This window comes from Castanea sativa, chromosome 11 (genome assembly GCF_040712315.1).
Source record: "Castanea sativa cultivar Marrone di Chiusa Pesio chromosome 11, ASM4071231v1".
Classification (NCBI taxonomy): Eukaryota; Viridiplantae; Streptophyta; class Magnoliopsida; order Fagales; family Fagaceae; genus Castanea; species Castanea sativa.
Window position 1 is genome coordinate 16,192,952 of NC_134023.1, and position 11,918 is coordinate 16,204,869.

General features: G+C 33.8%; 1 protein-coding gene across 1 annotated transcript; it reads left to right on the top strand.

The window, feature by feature from the left end:
* Positions 1 to 2,910: 2,910 nt before the first annotated feature.
* LOC142614589 (uncharacterized) lies at positions 2,911 to 11,169 on the top strand. The gene is made up of 5 exons (XM_075787144.1): positions 2,911 to 3,160; positions 3,335 to 3,448; positions 4,278 to 4,344; positions 4,428 to 4,462; positions 10,413 to 11,169. The coding sequence occupies exons 1-5, from the start codon at positions 3,061 to 3,063 to the stop codon at positions 10,430 to 10,432; spliced, it is 336 nt and encodes a 111-aa protein (XP_075643259.1). The 5' UTR covers positions 2,911 to 3,060; the 3' UTR covers positions 10,433 to 11,169.
* The last annotated feature ends 749 nt before the right edge of the window (positions 11,170 to 11,918 follow it).

Consider the following 11,918-nt stretch of genomic DNA (forward strand, 5'->3'; position numbering starts at 1 on the left):
AGTTATGTAGCACTCTTTTGGAAAATTTTGCTAAATAATACAATTTCAAACTTATTTAGTTATGTAGCACTTTTTTGAAACTCGAGTTTGTCAAACTCAAACTCTAAGCATTATGTTTGATTTGATTGGCATAATACTTAGAATTCGAGTTTAGTAAACTCGAGTTTCACTCAAAATGCGAGTTCCAAAAAAAATGCAACATAACTAAATAAGTTTGACCTGGTGCATTTTTCCTAAATATTTCCAAAAATGATGTTATTTGGGGGAAAAATGCCCATTTTGGTGTTTCCAAGGAAAAAAGTTTAAATATTCTCTTCCTCATTATAACTATCAAATTATCACAAAAGGAAAATAAATAAATTAATAAATAAAATAATATATTTTCCTTTGACTTTTTTGTGGCCAAAATAAATAAATAAAATTATTATATTCCATTCCTATGTTTATTGAGTCTCTATTTCTTTGTAAATAGTCTTTTGCATTTTTGTAAAAAAAATCTTATTATTATTATTATTATTATTATTATTATTATTATTATTATTATTATTGAGATGAATTCTAAACAAATCTTATTAAGATGGTTAATACTAGCCTTCAAATATGTAATTAGTTTTTTATGTTTAGGTTACTTCCCTTGTAACAATTGCCTTGTGGATGCTTGTCTGTGTCCCCATGTTTGACACATACACTCAACCTTTACTTGACAAAATGTGCATCTTTCCCTTTTTGTGGGAGATTTTTTTGACAATTAATATTTTGGCAAAAATGCAAAATTGACCCTTTAACTTTCACATTTTTGTTCTCTAATTTTCAGTTTTGCCATTTCAGTCCTCTAACTTTCAATTTTTGTTAATGTAGGACTCAGTTAGAATTCAATTAGTGACTGCCGTTAGAACTCCTAAAACGACGCCGTTTCGCATGTTTTTTTTTTTAAAAATTCGGAATCAAAAGAAAATAAGAAAAATCCATATATAAAAAAAAAAAAGAACACCCAAAACAAAGATCTGAAGAACACCCAAATCTCTAACCGTGTAAATTTGGAGGTCAGTTTGAGAGAGAGAGTGAGCCGGTTTGAGGGAGAGAGAGAGAGACTAAGTTGAGGACTGAAATCACCTGCTACCTTATCAGTAGTACCCAAAGAAGGAATAGTGGCCTCCCCACTGGCCCACGTTGCAAGCTTCTGCAAATGCTCAAGCTTTAACATGGACTTGGAATTGATAGAGTTGCCTCCTTTTGTTTGCTTTTTTCCAATGATCTCTTCTCTCAATGAGATTGGATTGTGAAACCCATTCGAAGATGACAACTTTTGCACTGATTTCTTGTTCCCAAAACCTCCTCCTCCTCTCTTGCCCATGTCGTCTTGTCTCGTGTTCTTTTCTTTATTTCTCTCAGGAATTTTGACGAACATATGCAATGCAATTATGCAACTGCCGTCTCTTCTTTTTATGCTACTACTTCCCTAGCTTGCAATTTATGTAAGCCGATGTTCTTCAGATCTTTGTTTTGATTTCAGGGGAAGGGGAATAAATTTTTTTCTTCTTCAGATTTTTCTTATTTTCTTTTAATTTCGAATTTAAAAAAAAAATGCAAAACGGTGTCGTTTCAGGAGTTCTAACAGCCACTAACTGAGTTCTAACAGAGTCCTGCATTGACAAAAATTGAAAATTAGAAGACTGAAATGACAAAACTGAAAATTAGAGGACTGAAATGAAAAAATGTGAAAGTTAGAGGATCAGTTTTGCATTTTTGCCTAATATTTATTTATCTTCTTGCTTTTCTAAACCTCTTCTAATTTGATTTTTAGGGGTAGGGTTTTAATTTATACTAGTCGTTAACCCGTGCGATGCACGAGATTGTTTTAGAGAAAATTATATATATATTTACTTTCTCAAATTAATAATCACTTGGAAAGAATAAGATTTCATCTTCTACATACTATGGCTCAAAGCATACTATGAAAGTATTATTATATTTGAAATGAAACTTAACAATTATATATCAATTATCGCAAAAAATTAGATTAATTGAATGATATATATATATATATATATATATGAATGCTTGCTTTATGATAGAACACAAACCTTGATAGGCAAATATATCATTTAACTTTTTTTTATTCATTATTTTACTAATTAAAAAATACATATTCATTTTCCTCTATAATCTAGAACGTAGATGATACTCATAATTTACATGAGCACAAAAATGTTAAAATATAAGAGCTTAAGGGAAAAAAAAGTATTAAGAGAATACAATTTGTCTCAAAAATATAAAGGAAGAAACTCATAATAAACCCTAGGGATAATAATATAATGATTTAACTAGTTTTAGAGATGATTTTATTGCTAAATTCATCCAAATAAGTTATAAACACCCCATTTTCACAAACTAAAGAAACTGTTATTCAAGTAATTGGTAGTAAATAGAGATACAACAGCTACCAAAATGGCTTTTACTACAATATTTGAAAATTCTCAAGGAAATAAAGGCATGGGCTGCACTATTGCTTTCTTTGTTGGCCCCTTTGAAAGATATTATGCTATTTTCTCTTACTATTGCAATAAACAATGGAATGGTTTGTTTTTATACATGATGGCAGAACATAATTCTTAATGTACAACTCCTCTTCTACACTTGAAAATATGTCTTTATACTTTTTCTTTATACATATTTTGTTTGTTCTTGATATGACATGTTTTACTTCATTAATTATAGGCCTGAAATAGGTTTAGATATTCTAACTCAAGCTTGAAGGAGGAGATTCTATAATTTGAGGGAGGGCCCAATGAAGAAAACTTTCTGAGGAAGGAGCTTGACCTCTGTTTTGAGGAAGAAGATGTCTGTGGGTTTGTGGGTATGGTGGGCATGGTGGGTATGGTGGGTTTTGATTGAGGAATCTGTGGCCACGGGCTTGATGAGACCTACGGCAAATGGGTCGCCGTTTCTGGGTTGTAGAGGTTGGATGTGGGTGGTTTGTGTCAAATCGGTGGTCTGAGGAAGGAGATCGATTCCGAGGAAGAAAATGTCTGTTGGTTTGTGGGTATGGTGGGTCTTTAGATGCGATGCGATGCTTTGCTGTTGGTTTGCAGTGGGTCTGATCGAGGAGGAGCTGGTAGAGGAAGGCAGAGCATCGTGAAAGGGAAAGCCTCTGAGCATTGTATGAGACTTATTACTTTTGATTATCTGCTATATTTTCCTTTGGCTTTTCTGGGGCCCTTCAAAACTCTAGGGAGTTATTCATATACTAATTTTGTGATACACACATTCTTAGACACATCTGTTTATATGTTTATCTTCTTGCAACTTGAATATGACCTTAGTTTTCGTTCAGTTCACCTCCAAGACGAGCTCGTAGTCCTCTTAGAAGGTCTCCTATTGGTCGTAGGTGTACTCCTCCTCTTCGTACAACTGCTCGCTCACGTTCACCATCAGCTTCTCCACGGAGGTAACTTTTCTAAATCTTTTCTAATCCTAAGCATGATTGATCTGGTTTCTAGTTGTCTGAATTGTGTCGGCTCTCTTTTATTGCTTTATTTATGTCGGATTTATTTCAGTAGGATGGGAATAAGGTTCATGAATTTTTTTTTAATATGGGTCTCAAAGTTGCAGAGCTCTGATGTTACTTGTAGAATTGCTTCATTCGAGTGTATGCCAGCAAATTTCTTTGTATGTGTACATGAGAAGTAGTGGGGATGTGCATGTGGTTGATACCTAGATGGGTGGTGTACTTGTGGGTTGCAGCGGGGGACATTTTGGTAGAAATTGTAGTAGTGCTATATGGAATGCTGTTCAATATGGGTTGTGAGGTGCCTTGTAAACATTGTTGTTCATTGTGGGTTGAAGTAATTTCTTTAAGCCCTTTATGTGGCTTGGGTAACAGATAGAATGTATTGGATGTCTATAGGTTTTAACATAGCCATGAAATGTTCATTATCTTGTTTGACAATACTGGTATATCCAAGGGCAAGACTCTACAACTCCACCTGTCTTCAATTTAGTGTTGTTTATAAGTTCTATCATGCCCGTTGTTCTCATGATTTCACCTTGATTTTTGCATCTTACATAAAGACTATGTAGGTTCTGAACTCGAGTTGCAATATTATGTTGGCTTCAATTTCATTCCACTCCTTTTTTCTTCAAATTTGTAATAGGCTCAGTATGTTGTTGAGTTTTGCAAAATGCTATCTCCCTTTGTTAATTCGATTTGTGCTGTTAGTTTGTATTACTTTTTAACTTAAGCATGTCTTTCTCTGTGGGGGTGGTGTTTACAATAGAGGTTGAGCACCAGTCGGAAGACGTGGGCGGTCATCATCCTACTCTGGATCACCTAGTCCACACAAGGTTAGTGTCTGTTATTTTTTGTTTTAAAAGAGAATTCCTCCTACTAGATACCTTACATTGCTTATTCTTTCTAATTATAACAGTTACCTCGGAGATCAAGGAGTCGTATTCCGAGAAGGTAATTTCTATCCGTGAATGGTTTCATTTTTATTCATCTAAATACATTTTATTTCTCTTCTAATGGGGTTTTAGCTCGGATGGCTCTTCCTCTGCCCCTGGGATGGAGGGTGAGATCATAGATTCAAAACTCACTTGGCATTTGTGTAACTTTGCAATGAAGAAAAATAAATTTACTACTCACTTTACAAAGTATAGCTCTTAGGGTATGTTTGTTTGGAGAGATTTTAGAGATGATGAAAAATTGAGGAGAGAAAACTTTTTAATAGGTGTTTGGTTGGAAGGAGGAGAGGAAAAAAATATGGTGGGACTCAAGTATTTTCTCTTTGAGCCCACCAAAATGTTCTCTCCAAAATAGAGAGAAAACTTAGAAGAGAAAACTCAATGCATTAAAAAGACTGGAATACCCTTGTGCACTTTGCACATGGGTTTTAGTTTCTAAGACAGTTTGGTTTTTTTTTTTTTTACCTCCTCTGATTTTTATCCCTGTCCGTAGTACACTACTGCTATCTATTTTTTCATTTTCTTTTTTATTTTTTGGTTATCAAAAAATATCTTCCTTTTTGTTTAATTTTACGATTCTTTTCCTTTTATTCTTTTTTTTTTTTGGTCTTTTCTTGTACTTCTCTTTTTTTTTTTTTTAGTGCTCATCTTCCTTTAGCTTATACTTCTTTTTTTTTTTAAATTGAAGTGTTCATACTTTAGACACAATTTTTTAAATAAAAAATGTGTTACTTTTTTTGTTTTATTTAATGGGGACATAATTGTAAATTTATACATACATCATTTTCTATCTTCTCATTTTTCCTCTCAACCAAACAAAAAAGTTTTCCATCCTTCCACTTTTCCATCCCTCCAACCAAATACACATGAGGGAAAATTAAATCTTTTCTATCCTCTTACTTTTCCATCCTCCCATAATTTTCTATCTTTCCACTTTTACACCCCTCCAACCAAACGGACCTTTAAGCTCTTCCCTTTTAGGTGAATTACACTCCAATCAACTAAATCCAGCCAGTTGAATTTGGGGTCATAGATTATCCATATCCTTTAATTAAGTAAAAGAGCACAGAAAAAAGAGATGATTTCTGTCCTCAATACAGTACCTTCCACAAATCCAACTTCAACTTAACATTGATTACAGAGGCTACAAAGTTATTTAGTCGCTCTTGAACATTATAGTGAAACAAAACAGGAGAACGTAATATAATATCATCCTTTAATAATAAAAAAATTATCATGTGAATAGGACTTCAACTAGTAGGTCTCCCTTCAAATATCATTTGTATATAAAGTTCTTACTCTTCTTTCTAGTGGCCCCTGCTACTTCACCAAGCCCTCAATCTCTTGTGGTATAGTTTGCACCCAGTGTTATGTTTACACACTTTGAGCAAAACTCCACCATTATTAAGACATCTACCCTAAGACTAAGCGTGCATTTGGATTGGGCGTTTTGTTCAATTCGTGCGTTCAGCGTTTTTTTAGTGGGTCTCATGGGTACTGTAAACGTACCACCAAACTCACTTTTCAATAGATTTCTAAGAAAATTTAGGTCCCATAGCACTATTCACACCTTTAAAAATTATTTTGTTATAGTGTTTTCAGCAATAAATTTTCAATTTTCAGCAAATAAACGGTATCCAAACACACCCTAAGCAAGAATTCTAATCCCTGGCCTTATCATTAGTAAGCCACTACCCACCCTCAAATTAATGACTCACCCTACCATTCAAGATTGACCAAGACCCACTGCCAATTGTATGACACATCCAAATTGTGAACCCCCAATCATGGAAAATTCTTAGGTAGTCTCGAAGAATAGTGAAATTGTGCTCCCTCCTCTCACATTCATGGTGAACCCCACCATAAATGTAATGAGCGGACCCCACCATAAATGTGAGAGGAGGGAGCATCATTCTCGATGCTCCGAAAGTACCTTAGAATTACTCCCCAATCACAAGGAAAAAAAAAAAAAAAAAACTTCACACCACGCTGATTGCTGAACCTAAAATAGATGAAGTTCAACATCAATCTCCTATATACCCTCATCAATTACAACCTTAATTTTTCCTACCCAACTTTAATTCACACACAACCAAAACCTACCCACATCATTCCTAAATTATTGAAGCCAGATTCTGAAACCAGAATTTTTCACCCCAAATTTAACTTGAACATCCATTAACACAGAGATGGGCTCAGGCCCTCAGCCTGATGTACCCTTCCTTTTTGTGGGATAACTTCAGAATTATTCACCAAAAACAGACGTACAAAGGTGCATTAGATGTGCCAAATGCCTCAATCTCAAAAAATTTAGCATGGGTTACAATGATGGTCTACAAATGGCTTGGTATGAACAAATGTGCTATAATTTTTTGGCATTATTTTATTCAATTTTTTCCCTCTTTCTATAATAAAATAGCTTCTTCTCTTTCATTCAATCTTCTTTTTGTCTTCCCTCTGTATCTCTTGACGGAAAGATTTCTCTCTCTCAACCAATTTTCTCTCATAGATTCCCTCAACAAAACACCTCTGCTAACCACGGGCTCCAAAAATTGACAGCACTTTCTCTTTCTCCCTCTTCTCTAGCTTTCTCGGCCAAATTCTCTCTCTATCCCGCAACTCATAGGGTCTGGGTAATTTTCCAATGGGTTTACTTGTTTAGGCATTTCAGTTTTGGGTTATGGTGGTTGTTATGGGTTGCAATCGGTGGTTGTTGGTTTTTGCATCATCGGTTGGGTTGATTGAAGAGAGAGAGTGATGGTGCTGGGTTGTGGGCGGCGGTGCTAGGTCTGTTTAGGTTTGATTCTTGGGTTATGATTGGCTTTTCTAGGTTGTGGGAGGTAGTGGCTGGATTTGTTCAGGTTTGATCAGTTTGGGTTTGATGCTGGATTTGGTTTGGCTGATTTGGGTTGATGCAGAGATGGAGAAATAAAAAGAAGAAAAATGGTTTGCTTTGGGTTTCGAAAAGAAGAAAAAGTTGAGAGAGAGAGAGAGAGAGAGAAGGGGTGAAATGAATAAATGAAAAATGGTATTTTTATATTATTTTATGAGTTGGTCATATTATTTTAACGTATTGAACGTTAAAATAGAAAATACGATGTAGCCATGTAGGGTGTAAAGTTAAATGCTATGGTATAATAAATAAAGTAAATTTTGATGAGTTAAAATGACATTTAGCATAATACAACTTATGCTAATGGAGATGGAGATCATTTCCTTAAAAATAAATAAAAATAAAAATAAAAAGAAAGAAAGAAATAGAGGTGTCTCAATTAGATAAGTTATGAGCATAAAATGACTTCCCTTACAACATGACTCTTTTCTATCATCTTTCTTCCAACGTCAATATTGCGGTGCACATGTACATCATTATAATAAACCATTGGAAGCGAAAGGGGTGGTGATCATTACAAGTTTTCATATTTCACATTATGGGATGTAAAGTACAAAAATAATCCTATAGTTTATGGGTTTTTTTTGGCACAAAAAAGAAAGAACCATAAGCTTTTTTTTTTTATAGAATTTTTAGAAATTATCTCTAAAAGAAATAAAGAACCATAATTTGAGTGCAATATGATGCTACCAATACTTATGTTTACAACGAAATCCAAAGCCAAAATTTTTCACAAATAAGTTGTTAAGATAGATGATAAAGTAATGTTAGTGATGTGCAGATGTGCCTAAGTAAGAATCAATAACCTATGCAGACTTATTCAAAGCAATGCTATTCACTATTCAGGGTGCTCTAAATGGCTGGGACTAGGATTAGTAAGGTCCAGAAATCAAAATGAATAAACAATCACTAAGTTCAAAGAAAAGCGACTTGCATGTATATAATTACAATTAAATAAACAAAGGATAAAGAAAAAATCTAAACAATATGATAATAAAATTATTTTGGAAGATGGTATATAATAAGTGCTGGGTATGAAGCATTGACAAAAAATATATTAAGTAAAAAAAAAAATCAATTACATAAGGAAGACTAAGAATAGAAACACTCACAAGAATTCCTATTACTTCCTCAAATCCTAAAGGATTATAAACCAAACAACTACCTGCAGAGAAGATGAGAGTGTACAGGACATTAGATCGAGTTCTAATATTTAATGCATGGGAAAGACAGTTCAAATTAAAATAAATTAATACTCTTTTTTTGAGTGAAAATATATAAAATACTCTTACCAAGCTTCTCCCATCCAACAATACATTTTGTGATGGAGAACAGTAACTTATAAATGCTTTTTTTTTTTTTTTTGTAACTACAAAGTCATGGATTTGCTCTTGAACATTATAGTGAAACAGAACAAAAGAACGTAATATAATATCATCCTTCAATAAATAAAAAATATATAGCATGCCAATTTCATGAATTAACCAACCTGATCCAAAATAGATTTGTAAACCCTGGCCTTATAATTGATAAGCCACTGCCTTGAAGATCCATCTAATCCAAACCTATGAACCCACCCTCAAATTAATAACTCACCCTGCCATTCAAAGGACCAAGACCCACTGCCAATTGTATGACTCAACCAAATTGTAAACCCCAATCACAAAAAAACACTTCACACCATGCTGAATCTAAAATATAAACTCAAAATCAATCTCCTATATATATATATATATATATATATATATATATATATATATATATATATATATCCCCTCATCAATAACAATCTTAAGTTTTCCTACCCAACTTTAATTCACACACAACCAAAACCCACCCACATCATTCATAAACCATGTATTGAACCCAGATTCTGAAACCAAAATTTTCCACCCCAAATTAACTTGAACATTCATTAACAAAACAGAGATGGGCTCAGGCCCTCAGCCTGATGTACCTTTCTTTTGGTGGAATAACTACAGAATTATTCAGCAAAAACAAATGTATAGGACAACAAGTACAAAGGTGCGTTTGTTTCACAACAAATATTTTGACCTGAATTCCCAAGAGATGGACAGACTAATTAAACACCTCATATAATATCAGATTCTGTACAGTTTCCTTTCATATATGCTAGCTATATTGACAGCAAGCAACAATAAAAATGGAGTCTTCAATGAACATCAAATATCCCTTCCCAACAAAAATTAAAATACATAAAAATAACTTGTTGATAAAGAATCTTCTATGAACTACAGACATCAGTAGAAGATAAAATCAGTGAAAACTTGTTAGCAGCAAGAGTATATTACAACATTCTTACAGTCTACAAGCTATGAATTAGCTGCATCGGTTGTGAACCAGTGTCATGGAGTCCCTAGCTTGACACTCTTCCTTCAAGCATATCTGGGGTTCAGTTATTTGCCCTGACAAAACTCAATAGTCAACAACTACTAAATACATTCATATCAAGAAAAGCAATTACTGTGACACAAATAAAACCAATAATCATCACAACACCCCAAATGAAATTACCTCTATTTATAACAACAGGATCTGGGTAGTAACCTCAACATCTTATTAAAACACAACCCAAAATCAGTACAAATATCCCAAAAGTCAAATATGGGTTTAAAAAATTGTACAAGAAGCAAAAGGAGAAACTGAAAGCACTAGCAGTAGTAGCTGTCAGCTTGAAGAAATTGGAGATGAAGCAAGTTCAGTTCCAGAAATAGAGAAGACACAGTGCAAAACTAAATAGAACGCTGTCGTTTGGCTTTGTGTATGTTTTAACTTAAGCTTCAGCACGTGTGCACGTGAGATAGATAGCTGGACTTGTAACCGTTTTCCCCCTTTTTTGTTACTGTATACATACATAAATACATATACATATATATATATATATATATATATTGGGTAAAGCTTCGTTACTCAGTGTAGAAGATTCTAATACAATTGAATTCATTTGAGAAATTTTTTCTTCTCTCTTGCTCTCTCTCTCTTTTTCTGTTATACTCTGCCTCTGTATTTCATAGATTTCTCTGTGTTTCTTCAGAAACTAACCAGATGGGTTAAGATTTCTCACTGAAGGGGAGCTCTTGAGATTGAAAATCCGAGTTTGAATGTGGTTTTCAAACAAGTGGTTAATTCGTCCCACCATGTTCCTCAAAACAATGTCGAAAATCGCCAGCACTTCAAGTGGGTACCTAACCATCTTGGTGTACAAATCAGGATCATAATCAAACACGTCGCGTGCATTGACATCGAGCGACTCGCCTTCGACTCTGAAATATTGTTTAACATCAATCCTAGCCTCTTAATCATTATTATTTCTTCTCTTCTCTGTTGCTATAAAAACATTCAATATTGCGTGCTCTTCTCTTCAAACCCACTTGAAGAAATTTTCTTTTACGCAAACCCCATTCATCATCTTCAAACCCTTTGAAGATTCTCGGTTAGTTTCAACTCCAGTGATCTTTTGAGCACTCATTATCGATACAACAACAAGATTCATCATCAGATCAGTGCTGGTGCAGAAGCTACATATGGAGTTGCCACCTAGTGTCAAGTTTCGACCCAATGACCAAGAAATTGTTCTCTACTATCTTCTCAACAAGGTCCAAGGGAACCCAATCTTCGAGGACTCAATGAATGTTATCGTCGACTGTGATGTTTTTGGGGATCCTTTCTTAATTAATATTTCATTTTTAACCACCGCTCATGTCAAAATATTGGAGCACACATACGCGCTATTGTGTAAAAATGTGAAAAGTTGTTATTAGTAGATGATAAAGTAATATTAGTGAAGAAAACTCTTGCCTAGTTGCCTTAACTTTTTCACCAATGCGGTTTCACATGCCACCCTATTGTTGTTATAATAAAAGTTGATGTTTTTAGCTAACAATTTTGGAACCAAAGGCTCCAGCCCTTGGCTCATATTATGAGCTATCCAAATCAATACATAACATGATGCAGCATATAGTACAAAGTTTGATTCCACTGCTTGTTGGATAGAAAAGCTTTGTATGTATTCAACATAATTTTAACTCACTAACTTGAGCTTTGAATATGAAGAGATGATATCCTAAGTGGCCACTGTCCGCTAAATCATAGACCAAACAATTTGTGCTAACAGAGTAATCGACAATAGGTAAAGAGATGAACAGTTGTTTCGTTGGTAGGATATTCCAAGCTATCTCTAGATAAAACCCTTAAGTCACGTATAAATAAACTATCGATTATTTAAATGTGAGAATGACACCTTTAAATTTAAGCATAAGTGGTTTTCAGGAACTTTTGCTTGAAAAAAAAAAATATAGACTATGAAGTAAATAATAATAATGGTAAATTATATTTTGGCTCTTTTAGTTTTGGGGTTATTACCCATTTGGTCTTTAATTAAAGTTTTTTTTCTAATACTTCAGTACCTGAAGTTGTCTTTATTATTAATTTAGACCTTCCAAATAAGTCTAATTGCGATCCCTTAAATATTACATGCAAGCTTAAAAACAAAATTAAGTTCCTAAAAACTTCTATCTCAAAAAAAAAAAAAAAAAAAAAA

Excerpts from the sequence above, each read along its gene's own strand:
- LOC142614589 (XM_075787144.1), top strand. The coding sequence starts at position 3,061 with ATGCGATGCGATGCTTTGCTGTTGGTTTGCAGTGGGTCTGATCGAGGA. Across the intron at positions 3,449-4,277 it reads CCATCAGCTTCTCCACGGAG|AGGTTGAGCACCAGTCGGAA; the intron begins GTAACTTTTCTA and ends TGTTTACAATAG. Across the intron at positions 4,345-4,427 it reads GATCACCTAGTCCACACAAG|TTACCTCGGAGATCAAGGAG; the intron begins GTTAGTGTCTGT and ends TAATTATAACAG.